The 15,542-nt window shown below is 37.6% G+C and overlaps 6 protein-coding genes across 6 annotated transcripts; 2 read left to right on the top strand and 4 right to left on the bottom strand.

The window, feature by feature from the left end:
- Positions 1 to 1,011: 1,011 nt before the first annotated feature.
- On the bottom strand, positions 1,012 to 6,827 carry PHYBLDRAFT_165916 (hypothetical protein; the record flags this gene model as incomplete). The annotated part of the gene is made up of 7 exons (XM_018435325.1): positions 1,012 to 1,164; positions 1,229 to 1,912; positions 1,969 to 3,009; positions 3,093 to 3,766; positions 3,841 to 4,569; positions 4,656 to 5,583; positions 5,670 to 6,827. 7 exons carry the CDS (start codon positions 6,825 to 6,827, stop codon positions 1,012 to 1,014), a joined length of 5,367 nt encoding a protein of 1,788 aa, XP_018293977.1.
- A 450-nt stretch (positions 6,828 to 7,277) lies between these two features.
- PHYBLDRAFT_186082 (hypothetical protein) lies at positions 7,278 to 9,223 on the bottom strand (the record flags this gene model as incomplete). Its single annotated transcript, XM_018439191.1, has 4 exons — positions 7,278 to 8,264; positions 8,322 to 8,663; positions 8,722 to 9,113; positions 9,154 to 9,223. 4 exons carry the CDS (start codon positions 9,221 to 9,223, stop codon positions 7,356 to 7,358), a joined length of 1,713 nt encoding a protein of 570 aa, XP_018293976.1. The 3' UTR covers positions 7,278 to 7,355.
- A 137-nt stretch (positions 9,224 to 9,360) lies between these two features.
- Positions 9,361 to 10,012, top strand: PHYBLDRAFT_142919 (hypothetical protein; the record flags this gene model as incomplete). Its single annotated transcript, XM_018430894.1, has 4 exons — positions 9,361 to 9,469; positions 9,536 to 9,634; positions 9,708 to 9,776; positions 9,834 to 10,012. The coding sequence occupies 4 exons, from the start codon at positions 9,361 to 9,363 to the stop codon at positions 10,010 to 10,012; spliced, it is 456 nt and encodes a 151-aa protein (XP_018293975.1).
- Positions 10,013 to 10,181: 169 nt separating this feature from the next.
- Positions 10,182 to 10,892, bottom strand: PHYBLDRAFT_59463 (hypothetical protein; the record flags this gene model as incomplete). Its single annotated transcript, XM_018440498.1, has 1 exon — positions 10,182 to 10,892. One exon carries the CDS (start codon positions 10,890 to 10,892, stop codon positions 10,182 to 10,184), a length of 711 nt encoding a protein of 236 aa, XP_018293974.1.
- A 1,377-nt stretch (positions 10,893 to 12,269) lies between these two features.
- On the bottom strand, positions 12,270 to 13,335 carry PHYBLDRAFT_123318 (C2H2-type zinc finger transcription factor). The gene is made up of 2 exons (XM_018428920.1): positions 13,088 to 13,335; positions 12,270 to 12,962 (listed from the first exon to the last, which is right to left on the bottom strand). The coding sequence occupies exons 1-2, from the start codon at positions 13,324 to 13,326 to the stop codon at positions 12,521 to 12,523; spliced, it is 681 nt and encodes a 226-aa protein (XP_018293973.1). The 5' UTR covers positions 13,327 to 13,335; the 3' UTR covers positions 12,270 to 12,520.
- Positions 13,336 to 13,631: 296 nt separating this feature from the next.
- PHYBLDRAFT_186080 (hypothetical protein) lies at positions 13,632 to 15,386 on the top strand (the record flags this gene model as incomplete). The annotated part of the gene is made up of 9 exons (XM_018439190.1): positions 13,632 to 13,723; positions 13,788 to 14,074; positions 14,133 to 14,222; positions 14,295 to 14,326; positions 14,412 to 14,498; positions 14,584 to 14,665; positions 14,721 to 14,800; positions 14,888 to 14,983; positions 15,074 to 15,386. 9 exons carry the CDS (start codon positions 13,632 to 13,634, stop codon positions 15,272 to 15,274), a joined length of 1,047 nt encoding a protein of 348 aa, XP_018293972.1. The 3' UTR covers positions 15,275 to 15,386.
- Between the last annotated feature and the right edge of the window lie 156 nt (positions 15,387 to 15,542).

Genomic DNA, 15,542 nt, shown 5'->3' with positions numbered 1-15,542 from the left:
ATATATATACTCATAATTGTGTCGATCGTCACGTTTAATTGTATACGATGTTTTTGTCCATAAAATTTATAAGGAAAACTCATAATGCTTGAGAATTCCGATGGTGTGAATTGTATATTACTGAATTTGGCTAATTCAAATGAACATTGTAAAGAGGGTATATTGAAATGATAGGAAGAAAGGGAGAGAAAGAGAGAGAAAGAGAAAAAAGTAAAAAAAAAAAAAATGAAGTGAAATGAGAGTTGAGAAAGAATAAAGAAACGCCTGTTTGAAAGAGACATAAAAGATGTAATGTGGGTTGAATACATAAGTAATGTCCTCATTGTCTTTACACAGAATAACAAGAACTTCAACATGAAGTTATTTATGAAACAGTAATAATTATCTAAAAGATCTTTTTTATTACAGTCTTTAAAAATAAATTGACAGACAAAGAGTATATTGAGTAAGCAAGGCATGACTATCATGAAAGAGACATATTGTAATATTGAGTTTCATAAAATGAAGTCAAAATTTGATGCATTCATGTTGATTATTACTACCGATTCATTTACTTATATAGTTCATTTGTATGTTTTGTTTAGGTACAAGTGCTTAAAAGATGCTATAATTTTCCCATTTCAATATTGTGAATTTTCTTTAAACCACTACCTACTATGTATTTATTTGTCTACATAATTTGGAAGAGTTTGAGAAAGACATGGCCTATCAAGAAAAGGCAACCCATTAATTTAGGCTAATAAAAGAAGCTCTTTTGTATATTGTCCTACATGAGTTAAGGAATAAAAGTGAATTTACAGTGTTTCAACCTGCTTAAAAAACATCTCATTTCGATGATATTTACTGAAAATACCATTATATTATTCAACCTTGGAACAACATTTGCTTTATCACAATAAGAGACAGCATTGTAAAACATATGTTTATTCTTCAGTTGACATTTACTCAGGAACCATATTATTCTCGCTAAGTAAAGGCAAAGTATTACATAAATACTATATCTACGATTCTTTATTGATACGAAATCAACCTCATCATTTGTGAATCTTGTCCTATGGCTTCTTTGGTACATCCGCGCAAAACCCGAGTAAAGAATCCCTTCAAAGGTTCCTTTTCTTCCATACGCTCAACAAGTTCGATCATCTTAAGTATACGTTTAATAATCTAAAATTGCAATCCAAAGTGAGTCAAATATTATTTCTTATACATGTTACTATTATATTTATACCTGTTGCTGTCCTTGTTTATGTTTGTTAGAGTCATTGATGACAAAAGTCAACAGATGGCCAGTGTCACCAAGAATTATTGGAAGATCGCATGCTCTAGTGTTAATATCCAAATTGCATTCTGTTTTCCACATTTTTTCAAGGATAGCTCGCAGTCCATATGAGATACCAGCCATAAGAGAATTACAGCAATTGGGTAGTCTCAAACTACCAATTACAATCAAAATGTCCAAAAAGCGGACAACCCATGTCAAACGTTCTTCATCTGATTGAGAATTCTTTCGGATGGTTTCTGCCAGCACATCCCATGTCATTGCGTGACTCACCCCAAGAATTAATAGACGCGTGCAGGTTTCTGTAATTCGTTTGACAGCTGTATTTGTCCTTTTCAGATTACAAATTTCCATGATACCGATTGTCTTCCCATAGGCCGTTTCAACTGTCAGCCAATCTTCCAGCGCATTTGCTTGTGTAAGCTGGTTTATATCCAGGATACTGCAAGCAATAGATGCCTGTAGAACATTAACAAGTCCATCGTGTTTTTCAATATCGGAACGCTCCAAAAGAGGCAGAGTAACATTGTACATAACAACGCTACGCAAGTTTTCAACAAGAGAAGTTTTCTTTTCATCAAAAACCTCAAGATGTAATGGAAGATGATTCTTTATAGTATCGAGAAAAGTACTCTATTTAACTTTTGTTAGAAGACTTTATATTGCACTTTTAATAAATATATTCTTACTTGAGCGAGTATCGGTAATTTGGAGAACATCTTTGCATGAATGTCCACAAGTTCGATACATCTAATTTCCGAAACACTCGTCTTCTTTGTCACAGCATCCATACCACGTCGCTTATATCCTGTTCTTGAGCTTTCGTGGCCAGTCAATCCACCTAATTCGAGAACCATTCCGAGACCAGCTTCCCCAAGTAATAATATTTGAATTTCTTTGGGAAAGTGAGACAAATCTTGGCTTAGCTGAGAAATTATATATTCGGTCAAAGACATAGATGTAGCTAAATGCGTAGATGCAAGCATGATGCACTCGTTCCAAGTCGTTTTCGACACCGTAGTCAGCTTTGTAAGGATGTTAAACCAATTCACAGGCGGAAGTGGACCAGGAGTATCTTTAATACTACAGAGAAAGACAAGCGAAGTTGGTTCCACGGAGTCTTTATCAAGACTGTTGTCTAGATTGTCAACAATATCAGTCAAGGCATCGAATATTGCACGCAGATAGCTTGTATTGTTATTCAGGCGTGTATATGTCTTTGGTTCTGATGAATTTGCTATGGCCATCATTGCTTGATGCTGAATTTGACTTTGGAGACTTCCAGAGGACACATTGTCTTGTTTTAACTGAAGGGTATCGCGCATATTTAAAGCAGAATGAACCACCTTTCCGCAAAGGGCAGCAGCAATACGGCCACTCTTTAAGTTTCCGACAGGAGACCCTCCATCAGTCAGGCCAGCAACAACTGTCAATGTATCTAAGACGGGGCTTCTTGTTCCAGAATTATATTTTTGCGCCTCTGCATATATAAGTTCTTGATCAGTGATCGCATTGAGGTAATCGACACCTAACAGACTACTCAGCGAGAATAAAGCAGCTAGTCGCTCATGGCTAGAAGGATCTTCTTTTTGAACTTTTTGAACTTGCTCAAGCAGAATGTTTTGATATGCTTCAGACTCCTCAGAATCATTGTCACTCAGTATCATACGAAGGCGATTAACTTTTGCAAAATTGGCGGCGAAGTGAAAGTAGTGTTGGTTCATTGTGTGCTATATAACATGGTTCATATTAAATGAACATTAATAACTATATTTAGCTTGAGATTTTTTTATATAAAAAATACAACACTTACATCTAAAGAGGCTGCTGTCATTGCACTCTCTAAAAGATTCGCACTCTCTTCGTCAATTTGGTCTTCTTGGGATGAGCCATAAGCACATACCCAGGTTGAACCAAGCAAGACTCCTTTATTGACGAGTACACCATCAATATAGAGTCTCAGAGTATCCTTTGCAAACTGATATATTTCTCTCATATCATCCTGCTTGATACTAGATGCCCATCCCATCATTATTCCTAGAGCTTTGCTTTCAGAAACCTCATCAGTCCCCATGTTACAATAGTTTAGCAGGCTTTCTATCCCAGTCTTCACAAGTTCATTTATCCCGGGCGTTTTGGTAGGCCATGTAGCCAATGCTCCAGTAAAATGTCCTGCCGCAAACCCATTGGCAAATTGTACGAGATCAAGTGAAGTATCTATGCTGCGCGTTGAAGTCTTTTCGGTCACGTTCTGCAAGAATATATCCAATAGCCTTGTTAATGCCTTTTCGTTTGTAATAACACAGGCTGATATATAGCCTAAACTGAAACGTGCTGCGAACTGGACTTCTTCACTCATCAGGAGGGTTGAGTAAGAAGTAGATCTTCCCGCCTTCATGATGTATTTTGAGGTTAGGATATCAATTATCTGGCTGGCAGATGCCGTAGCAAAAGAAGGGATTATTCTATACGCAGTAACGATAAGGCCTTTTTTAAGGGAAAAAAACATCAATACATGAGTATTTGATTATATAAGAATTTTTAAAAAAGCTTATTATTACCTGTCACTGCTAATAATATATTACAAGTTGTTCCTGGAACAGTGCTGCGTTCAAGTCGTAACGTAAGGTCTTTGAGTAATACAGTGCCCCTGGCCTCAATATCAGCTTCAGTCCCCACCAAAGCCTTTTCAAAAAGAGCCATCCAAGCACTAAGGCAGGATATGCGAATCATAATATGATCTGTCAATCCAATATCTGCGATAGATGTCTGCATGCATCGATACCATTTTGTTTTGGTCATATTTTCTGGTGTATTCGAACTTCCTTGACGGTCAACGTGGTTATGTATAGTATACAGTACAGAAATAGCATATCCACTTCGTAATCCAGGAATCACACGAGCATTCTCCCAGCCTGTTACAAACTGACTGCCGATTGTATACTCTTTCTCGCCCACCAAGACAATATTACGTTTTCCTTCAAGTGTTTCTTCAGGGGTTATCTTTTTGGAATTTTCCTCTTTAAAGAGACCGCGTAGCATTGAGTCCAGCTCATGAGACATCAATTTGGCAAGAACATTGGCGTATCCAATACTGGGGTGAACAGACGATGCAATTTCGGATACGTAAGGCTTTGCTTTTTCTGGGAGAAGGGTGGCAATATCAACTGCAGTAAAATGTGAGAGTGCCTTTAATGCAAATGTTTGGACCTCTTCATTACTACACTGGATAAGAAATGCCAAGAAGTCGTTAAGAACTTCATTTTTGAACTCTATGTACGGCTCTGATACTAAAATGTAGAAAGTAAAACCGAAATATAACGTGAATTTTAGAAAAGAAACCCCCCTTCTAAATACATTTGATCTATAAACTTACATTCATCCTTGTCGCCTACAATCGAGAAGAAATCGCATATTGCTTCATGTAAGAGTTGCACTTTATCTATATCATTCTCCATTGCATACTTTGCAATATATCTCATTGCCACATTCCAAACAGACCGAGGTTCTGCCATACCGGCTCTAATACAAGCACATATTGTTTGTACAATGATTGTAAGTGTAGTAATGCTCAAATCTTGACAAGACTGTAGTAGCGAAATAACCATAGGGAGAATAGTAGGAGCACACTCTCTTGGTTTGCTGATACAAAGATCTCGCATAGTTGTCAATACTGAAAGCTCCATCTGTAATGTTGCCAAAGAGGCATTTTTTCGGGAGAATCCAGTTATAGATTTGCGCCGAATGACCCAGTCAGACAAAACTCTCTTCAGTTCTTGCCAAACACGAGGCTGTCTTTCATAAATCTTTTCCAATGTTTTGATTCCTACACTTGCCATGGTTGTCTCTCGTGATGATTGCATACCACCCAATGTTGTGTTTTGACCGTATATTATAGCTAGTGTAATTTGTAATATTTTGGATGTCATGGTAAGATCGTTCGGGTCAGCAAAAGAAGGCAATACTGACTGTAGTATGTAAAGAATCGTATCTGTTGTGATGACTGGATGACGCAGAAGGTGAAGTAATAATAAAAGCGCCGGGAACTTGTAAGAGGCTCCATAGTTGGAAGATACGATGGCTGAAATACGGTCGAGATAAGCACGTCGGATTCCTTCATCGCTGTTGAATATATGGGGCGTACTGAATAGCAAAGTGTAAATACATGACAAGCTAGATGACATTGTAATGGTGTCAACTGGATACACTTGCATAGTTGGTTTATCTTTAAAGAAATTGATAAGATGGGGAAGCATATTGGCCATCACACCTGTAATGTGATGTTTTGATATATCTGATTTAATCTACATCAATATGAGTATACTAATCATCATCGAAATTTCAGGCTAAATTCTATAAGCTCCTAGCCAGCCTCCCGTTTTTTACTCACCTCTTTCAAGATATCTTCATTATCTTTGAATTCACTATCTGTTTCATTGGATTTAGAAATTATTTCCATTATACTGGATTTCAAATTCTCTCTACTGTCGACTACTTCAGGAAGAGTTTGAAGAAGAGGAATGAGAGCAGTCGAGAGAATAGGTCCCACGAGATCAACAAAAGCATACATGGTCTTAATAATAAGAGCCTGGTCGCTGACAGTCTGAGATACCATAAGAAGATAAGACAGGGAAACCCAGACAATAGAAGGGCTAGGATCTGCCAATACATTGCCCGTAAACATATCAGAAAACTCCTCCAATTGAGCAAAACGTTGAATATAAGGCAATGTAGGTCGGCCGTAAACAGCTGCATCACAAGCACGTATGAGCAGCTGGTAAGACATATTTGTTGCGAAAAAAACTCTGGTTTTCTCTTCAATAGACTTATTAAGCTCAACATGAGTTGTAAGCGCACATATAAGAATATCAACCAATGCGAGGTGGTGATGCATACTGCGCTGTGTAGGGTATCGTTGTGATACACTCATTAAGTAGTTAAGTGTATTATACCGCAGCCCTCCTTTTTCATCAGAGCCCATGAGAAGACTTGTACACTTGTTAAGCAACGCAGTCGAATCTACACCAAGATTTGTAAAAAATACGGCATCAAAGAAAGGGGTGAATACTTGGAAGAGACTGTCCGCTAATTCGGGTTCTTCATCTGAGATGTTTTCAAAACAAAAGTCGATTTCTGAAAGTAAATCATAATAGGATTCCGGATTTTCACGCAGGATGAGGACAAAAGGATGTAAAACACCGGGTAATGATGTCGATAGGCAAAATTGGACAGAACGAAACTTCTTGTTTTGTATGTGTAAAAGTAGTAATTGGGTTATAGTGTGGAGGAAAATACTGGATTTAAGTGATTGGTCAGTTGTAAGTACAAGATTCTGTAAACCCTGAAGCGTATCCTGGTATCGAAGCTTGTCATCTTGGATTGCCTTAATGATCTTGTCACACGCATTTGAGACAGCAATGGGAGATAAATTCTGGCGTGCCAAGATAGTCCATAGCTTTTCTGTTTGATCTAATTCGAGTGCGCGTGTTTGATGAATCTGCACAAAACGATGTTGTATTGTAGTATCATCGGTTCCTGTTCCTGACATAGATAAACGCGATTTGTTTGAAATGAATGAAACGCGAAATTAAAGACAAACTTGGTCGTGTTCTTTATAAGACGGAATTTAAACCAAGTTTCATCAGCTTTATTCAAAAAAAGAACTGGGTGTCTTAATGCACCACCTAGATTTCTTTAAATATACCATTAAGCGTATTTAAGAGAAAGGTAGAGAAAAGCAGGTAAAAAATAAAAAGAATATAAAGAATCTACTCTGAGAACTATGAGAAAAAATCTATAGTTCCCTCTTCAATTTTGTGGCATGAATTTAGAGTTGTATAAGTCTAAGGATGTTTTCTACACCTTTCATGCCAGGTCTAAGAGTTGATATTTATTTTTTCTTTATTTCTTTAGTAACCTATATTTTATAAAGGTACTTTAACAATCAAGGCTTAACATCTTGTTGGTCACGGATATAGCGAAAAGGTTAGTCAGATATATGTGAAAATCATATAATTATTATTATTTAAAACATTAAATATTATATATAAGTTTATAAAACAGTTGCTTGCATGCTCTATCTGTAACCCTTTTTAAACCGATTATCAAACTGGATCTCTTGCTTTGTTCGCCTATTATTTGTTGGATTATGATATTCTTCCTTCTCCGCGATATATTCTAAAAGGTGTTTTGATAGAGAATGACCACAGCCCTCCATATCTTCAATTGCCATTTCTAGCCGAGGATCGTTGGTGTAGGCAAGTTTCTTGATAAGTTTGTAGTAGCATCCCCGTAAAGGGACCATTTCAAGGCTCTTCATCTTTTCGAGATATACAAAGGCATCCTCAAAGTCGTCTTGAGTGCACATCAATGTGACCATCTTGCTTAGAGTTGTAGAAGACGGTTGTACACCACCATGAGTTATTTTATCATATATCTGCACCCCAGTATCAGCCCTCTCAGCATGGACACATGCATCAAGCAGTGCGTCTATCGTTCCAGTATCCGGTTTCAAACCGATATCAATAACAGTATAATATGTTTCCATGGCTTCATCATAATCTCCATTGTATGCAAACGAGTGGATTAACAAGTTGAATTCGAGAATATCGCTGGTAGTTTCTTCTTTTGCGAGTTCTTCTATCACGTCTCGTGCCTTTTTTATCGCATTGATATCCTTTCCGAGTTTATGCGCAATGGGTATAACTGAATATTTAGTTGGAACTAATCCTGCTTTGCGCATAACATGAAGTACTCTAAATGTGCTCTTGATATCTGATGTGGATGCAAATGCTTGAATAAGCGGTACAAAAAGACTCTCGGTGTAAGGAAGACCTTGTTTTCCAACAATCTGGATCACATCATCTGCAAGTTCAATATCACTGTTACTGGCAGCAACTTGAAGGATATAGTGGCAAAGTCCATTGTCTGGGAACATTTGTTCCATAGTTGAAATCTTTTTCCACGCATTCTTAACTGTGGTGTACTATATAATGCTGTCAGCCCATTACTATTTTTTCTTGTGGCATTGCGTGTAATTTACCTCATTTTTAAGTGCAGCAGATCGAAGTATGTCCAAGTACAGTTTATTGTGTCTCTCTTCGTATCCATTTTGTTTTTCAGCAGCTTCCAGCAGCTCATATGCCATCGAAGGATAGTTTGATGATAAAGATAGGTTAACCAAGCCCATGTAAACCAGTAAACTTGGTTCCATCCCATGCCTCTTCATTAAATCAAATGTATCCAAAGCATGTTCTAACTCTTGATTCTTTTGCATACAAAATATCATTTCCTGGTAGGTTTTATTGGTCTTTGGATAGTTGAGTGTTTCCATTTCATTTAAGATCTCAGCTTGCAGGATTGAATCACCAAAGCGTGCAGCAAACTATTGGATATTGGAACCCTATAAGCACAATTAATATCGAGCTAGTATTGTGTCTTACATGAAGAGCTCGATTACAATATGATTTGGTAGGCTGTATACCATTGGCACGCATTTCTTTTAAAAGTATCGCTCCCTGTTTTTTGTCACCAATAATTGAATGCGCACTCAATAGGGACTCATACGTGTCTGCACTGCCTTTTAAATTATGTCGTCTCAGAATAGCTTGAAGCTTCAATATCTGGTTGACTACGACTTCTCCAGGGGTAGATTTGACAGAAGCTATATTTAGCACGTCTTTCATCCTTTCTTCAACAGACGCTAGGATTTCTTGGTCAGAAGTATTTCTAGAAATTTCATTGGCTGCCTTCGAAAGCCTATTTGACATAGACCTCTGTGCCGATGTACTCTCTCGTCTAACGGTTGTCTCAACAGCCCCTGAGCATAGACGTACTATTAATACTTACAAACACTTGTTTGTATTTCTAATTACTTTTTATTTGTAAGTCAGTCGCATTAACATGAGAAAATCTAGGGATTAGGCGTGTGGTTGAGCGTAGCATGGTATGAATGAAAACTCGATCGTACTTAAGACCAAGGTGATATGAGTGACCTTTGAGTGTTTTCATGGTCTAGGACTGCTTTTGTGTGGCTGGCATAAAAATGTTCTCTTGATAACACATTCCAATCCATCAATCCCATGTTCCAAAGCAAGGAGTACATCTTACGCCATCGTGGAAAGAAGGGGCCAGATAGAGAAGAATATTTACGGCAGCTTGTGCAGGAATACAGTGTGACAGATAATTTAGGTAATACTTTAGACTGTATATAAATGCACATGTTGTCTGTGATAAAAGCTGATTTTTTTATGATAGAGTCAAAGCAGCAAATCTTAGCCAATCTTGGAAATTTTGCTTATGATCCTGTAAACTTTGTATGGCTTTGGAACCTAAAAGTAGTCGATCTTTTTCTAGGTAAAAATCTCTTTTTGTATTTAGTGTATGGCTTGAATGAATATTGATACGTGTATTTCCACATCAAATTTAGATGCCGTTACATGTGAAGATCCATTGCTTCAAGAGTTTGGTATGGGAGGTCTATCCAATATATGCTTGGGTGAGTTTAATAAAGCTGTATCTCATTGAGAAATACACTCACAAGGACATCAAATAGATCCTATTCATCATGAACACATTCTTTCGGAACCATATCATATTCGTGCCATTATGGAATGCCTTTTTAGCGATGAATTAAAATACACAGAAAATACAATTATAAACTCTATGACTCTTCTCATGCTTTTGATTGATCCAATATCCCAGAAAGGTAACACTTTTTTTCACCTTGATTAGATTTTTTTTTGATATACTTACTCCCAACTAGTCATTTTAACAGTAGAGCTTAAGAACCAGCTACATTTAATCAAGAAAAATTGCGCGAACTCGTACAAAAGTACTCTGGCGACGTTGTTTTTAACGGACTACTTCCGAGAAACGACATTGTAAAAAAAAACCTCCAGAATTATAATTCAACAATCTCATTTGCGACCTTACACCGTCTACATTCAACAAACTTATGCATCTCACCGATAGCATGTCCTTTTACCACCCGTTCGTACAAAACAATATCCCAACTATCCGGATTTGATACTTTTTCAAACATTTCATTCGCGGTCTTTTCCATACGCTCCAATAATTTATCCTCCATAATTAAACGATTCCACTCTTCAGTTTGCTGCGGCAATGCATCTGGTTCGTCCCAATACGCAAGGCTGATATGATTAATTGGTTTTGGCCGAACTTGGATTCCAAAAACTGTTTTGCACCGATCCGCAAAAGACTGTGTACCTTGATGGTATAGGCTCAGAACGGTCACTGGCAAAAGCAGATAGGCTTTTATTTGCTTTGGGTGCTCTTTATCCAAGTTCTTTACCAGTATTGATTTTTTTCCCACTTGCAAAGCACCTTTTTTAAAATAAGACTGTACTGTTGACTCCAGAATAATTGATAAATCACGTATAGTTGAACTTGCATCTTGTGAATCAATCTTAAAAAACCCGGTCATGCTGGCATGGCAATTGTAGCGAGATGCAGTTGTTGGGTAAAATTGAATGGCTGTAGAATGAACAAACTCATTCACAGATTTCCATAAATCCGAAGAATGAGTTGGTTCTAGATATACGATAAATTCGTTCGATGATGACATTACTCCAAAAGTATACTGGTGAACCATTTGCTACTATAATATTTAATCGTGACTCGTAACTGGCACAATGTTCATACTTAATGCAACCCCTCATTATTTTCGAAAATTATTTCTTTTGAAGGGATTGTAAAATGGGATAATGATAGTAAGCACATTATTGCACCCGAGATTGATTTATAAGAAAATGGTACAGATTTTCAATTTGAGTCCGAGATTATTATCGAAAACAATTAGACAAATAATGTATACTTTTATTATATTTATGTTTCAATAAAATAGGGTCCATTTTATGCTTTTGATGAATAACGCAATTAAATTATTATTATTATTAAAAAGAAAGAAATTAAATATAAAAACGTCAGATTTTGCACAGTAATTTATCGCTACCTTTGATATTGATTATATTAAATTATAGGGTAACATATGTCAACAATTATGAATATTAAAGCTGTGATTAGATCCAAAGCAGAATTTGAAATATGATCTAAACCGAGCTAAATATGTAGAAAGCTTCTTTATAAAAGAAAGAAAGAAAAACGAGGCTTGGAACCATGTCTCTTTTTTTTTAAAAAAAATGTATGCATGCATGTTTTTAGATTACTTCCTTACCATGTGTAAGTCCGGTTCCCCTTACACGCACAAATGATTTAGGCTAAGCATATTTTTGTCAAACCTACCAAACATAGATTTAGGGTATGGTCCTAATAATAATAAAAGACGAATAATCTATTGGTACAAAAGTACAGCCAAATATGCTCATCTACTCTATTCTATGATCTCTATGTATTGCGCCACATAAATTCACCCTTACAGGACTGTGTGAGATATTCGACAATATACTTGTTTAGGTAATTCAACGTACTTCAAAAAAAAAGTACGCCGATATTTTCTTTACTTGGGATTTCCTCAATAATTCATTGGTTACAAGAAGTGGACCTTATAGTATGTTAAAAACAGGATAGGTCGGATAACACAGAATCTTAAACACAATCGAAACCACAGGCAGTTCAATTTATTTATTTATATTCTATTTAGGTATTTCAGGGTGCTCAAACATATTGTGAGAATTTGGCTTTTTTTCTAACAAATTCTCCTCAAGATCCCATGCCCAAATATGAAGGATCCCTAATGAACTGGCTATATATAAACACACTGTATTTACATTTTAAGATATAATATTTTTTTTCTATCTACAAACCAAACAAATAACATTTTGGGTTTCATGGATTTCTATTATTATTATTTGTTAAAACCACTAACTATCTAGCGATCAATCGATCGATAAATCTTGTCGTTCAATGGCGGGGGCAGAGAGGAGTATAAAGTTTAACCTGGGGTCTGTTAAATTGGTTCTAATGGAATGTCATTGAGACCAGAATGCATTTAGGAATTCTAATAAGATATAATATGGTATGCTACAATTTAGCATAGTGTGGATAGTTTACTGCACAGCAAGAAACACAAAAAAAAGCAAAAGGAAAAAAAGAAGAAAAAAACTGTTTGTTCTAGAACGCAACTATCAAAGATTATGTGTGTGCATGTGTATGTGTGTGTTTTTTGGTGATACGGTAGCGGTGGATATCATGCAATGCCATGCTATGCCATGTCATGGCACGACAAAAGGGCCGTGTCACCGACCAACAAAAGAGATTGATTTAGGATTTTGGTGACTCACAAACAGCTTTAGAACAGTCGGTAGGAGGAGTTGGATGGAGAAGAGTGGACACAAATGAAGGGGCCTGTCCGGCAGGTGTGGGATTAATAGGACGATGTTGGAAAAATGATGTATCTTTAGTGGCAAGAGAGCGATGATGATAGTTAGCAAGATGCTGCGAAATAGTCAGTGGCGCTTCGACTCGGTATGGGTCCGAACGAATACGGTGATGTGCATGTAGACGCGGTTTAGCAAGAGGAACTTCCTCTTTCATTACGGCTGAAGATGACGGTTTATGAGCTCTTCTTGACTTGGGTGCCATGTGTGTACGGTAGTGCTGCATCATATTATCTTGCCGAGAGAATCGTGATTGGCAGCCGGGAAATAGACAAGGAAAATTCTTTTCTCCTGTGTGAATACGATTGTGTCTCGCAAGGTGACCACTGTATGTGTATGTGTATAAATGATGAATGAGTAAATAACAATAAGAAATTATAGCCTTCCCAGTTTAAAAGTGAGAAGCAGCAAAGTCTACCGGCTTACAGAGCGCTTGACTTTGATTATTTACCTAGTGGTGAAACTCTTGGAACAGCCAGGCTCAGTACAGTGATATTTACGAGCAGGCTCTTCAGAGTCTAAAATGCGCCAGTCAGAAGAGGATGTGGTGATAGATAGACTGTCGTCAGAAGAGTATGAATAGACAGAACTAGGACTGTGGAGATCAGTATCAGAGTCGTTGAGGAGACTGACTTGTCGTCCAGAAGAATCGATTATCGATAAGGTGGATTCTTTGCGCTCCTCTGCCATGCCAGAAATATTAAAGAAAAAGAGAGAAAGACCTGTACACAAGAGCGGAGCGCCGATGATATAACGGCCCTGCGTTGCCAACTGATCAACATCTTCAGACCCTTTTCTTCTGGGTTTTCAACTACCGCCTGTTCCCTCGGAATACCCCACTTCGGCGTGGGTCTATTCACGTCACTCGCCCCGCACGGGGACCAGATCCACTCGGGCCCGTTGAGTGCTTTTATGCTATTTTCCATCTCCGGTCATTGCCAGTCCACCTTTTTTTTCCATCCCGCCCAAACCAAGCATCTTCTTATTCACACACCATGGCACATCGTGAAGGCATTACCACAACAACCCATGACTGGACTATGGTCAACGCAGCAAGTCTGCTAAAAAAACAAAAAGTTATAACCATGTAAATACTATACTTTCAAAGTATTCGTTAAAATTTACACCTCATTTTTCTCTTTGGATAATAGTGATGGCTCTTTGACAGTTGAAGATGCCTGTAACATCCTGATCGAAAATAACATTTCCTCTGCACCAGTTTATGAGCCTGCACCAAAGACCTCAGGTGCTATTGTACACACACCTTCATTTGTAGGAATGTTTGATTATGCAGACGTGATAGCCTATCTACTGCTCGTTCTCAAAAAAATGCCCCCACCTTCCGAGCAAGAGGATGTTTCTCCGACTTCGCTTGAGATCAAGGATATAATTAGACTTTCTCACGAAGGAAAGGATGTCCCCGTCAAGCTTGCCAGTGGTAAGCAAATGATAAACAGGCTATATGTATAGCCAGGTGCTAATTTTTGAGAGTATAGATTTGTCCCAAAAAAATCCTTTTTACTCCATATTACCCGAGGCAACCCTCTTATCGGCTGTAGAGGAGTTTGGTTGTGGTACACATAGAGGTTAGTTTTGGGGTAATTGAAATAGAAGCTGGAGCTCCTGGAATTTATGACCTGCTACTTTATCTATACTAGTTTCAATCCTGAGGCCTGATGGTGGAATTGATGTAAGTGTGGATGTTTTGTATAATGTTTTATTTTCTAGATTTGTCGATTTATCATAGTTGCGAACATGCTTGTAATTTTCTATAGGGCATCTTATCCCAGTCAACAGTGGTTCGCTATCTTTATGACAACCAGAGAAGATTCCCTGCTATAGAGTCTCTTTTGAGCAAGACAGTAAGAAAGACAAATCTTCTCTTTCATTTTTTTTTGTATCTTGGTTGATGTGCAGTGTGGATGATTGATATAGGCTTTGGAATAGTTACGCCAGTTGCATTTGGGAGAGGCACCTGTAATTGGTGTTAATGCTGATTCACTTGTATTGGATGCCTTGTCTTTGATGAGTAAGTGAAAATAGTAGGAAGAATAATAATACATGAGTTTTGACCATACGTAAAGGTCAACACGGAATCTCTTCTATTGCCGTTCTTGGTCATATGGGTATTGTTCTTGGCAATATTAGTTTGACAGATGTAAAAGTGAGTGAAACGGTCCTACCTCAACAATATTTGAATTATTGTTATTATTTCCTTAAAGAACATATACATTTATTTATTACAAAATAGCATGTGATGAGAAGCTATCGCCATCAATTACTTTGGAACACATGTTTCAATTTTGTCAGCCTAGTACGCACTCAACAAGGTATCGATGATGGACAGGTAATGACAACCAGCAATTCTTGTGTATAGAGACGTTGAAGAAAAGGACTGTAGAACTGAAAATATGATACGTTGTGTTGTGCCCAAAAGGACCGCTTGCCAGTGTTCGATGTCCGCTTGGACACAACACTTGGGTTTGCAATTGCCAAATTGCTGGCGACCAAATCACACCGTGTGTGGGTGACAGACGAGAGGGACAGGGCTGTCGGAGTCGTATCGCTGACAGACGTTATGCGTGTCGTAGCCAAGAGTGCAGGTGTTGACGTTGTCTCTCAACGTACTGGTCATTAAAAGATAGCGTGTCGAACGATTATTTACTAAAGATAATAATAATGAAGAACTTGAAAACGAGATAAAATTAAAGAGCAAGTAAATAAAAAAAAACCAGCCTTTTTCTTTCTCTTTTCTCTCTTTCTCTCTTTCTCTCTCCCCTTTTCCTTTTTCGTCTCACACACTTCACCTCATGAGTACTGTTGACTCACCAACAAAACAGTTGAGCAAGAAAAAAAAGGTCAAGACCGAGAGTACTACTCCACTCAACGCTGCCGCCCTGGCAAAT

Source organism: Phycomyces blakesleeanus, assembly GCF_001638985.1.
Source record: "Phycomyces blakesleeanus NRRL 1555(-) unplaced genomic scaffold PHYBLscaffold_6, whole genome shotgun sequence".
Classification (NCBI taxonomy): Eukaryota; Fungi; Mucoromycota; class Mucoromycetes; order Mucorales; family Phycomycetaceae; genus Phycomyces; species Phycomyces blakesleeanus.
The sequence above is the reverse complement of the archived record's forward strand: the minus strand, read 5'-3'. Positions and strand labels throughout refer to the sequence as shown.

Bases quoted from the DNA above. Each gene is read 5' to 3' on its own strand.
- PHYBLDRAFT_123318 (XM_018428920.1), bottom strand. From the start codon at position 13,326: ATGGCAGAGGAGCGCAAAGAATCCACCTTATCGATAATCGATTCTTCT. The intron at 12,963-13,087 runs GTAAATAATCAA...ATACACATACAG, and splicing joins TCCAAGAGTTTCACCACTAG to TGGTCACCTTGCGAGACACA.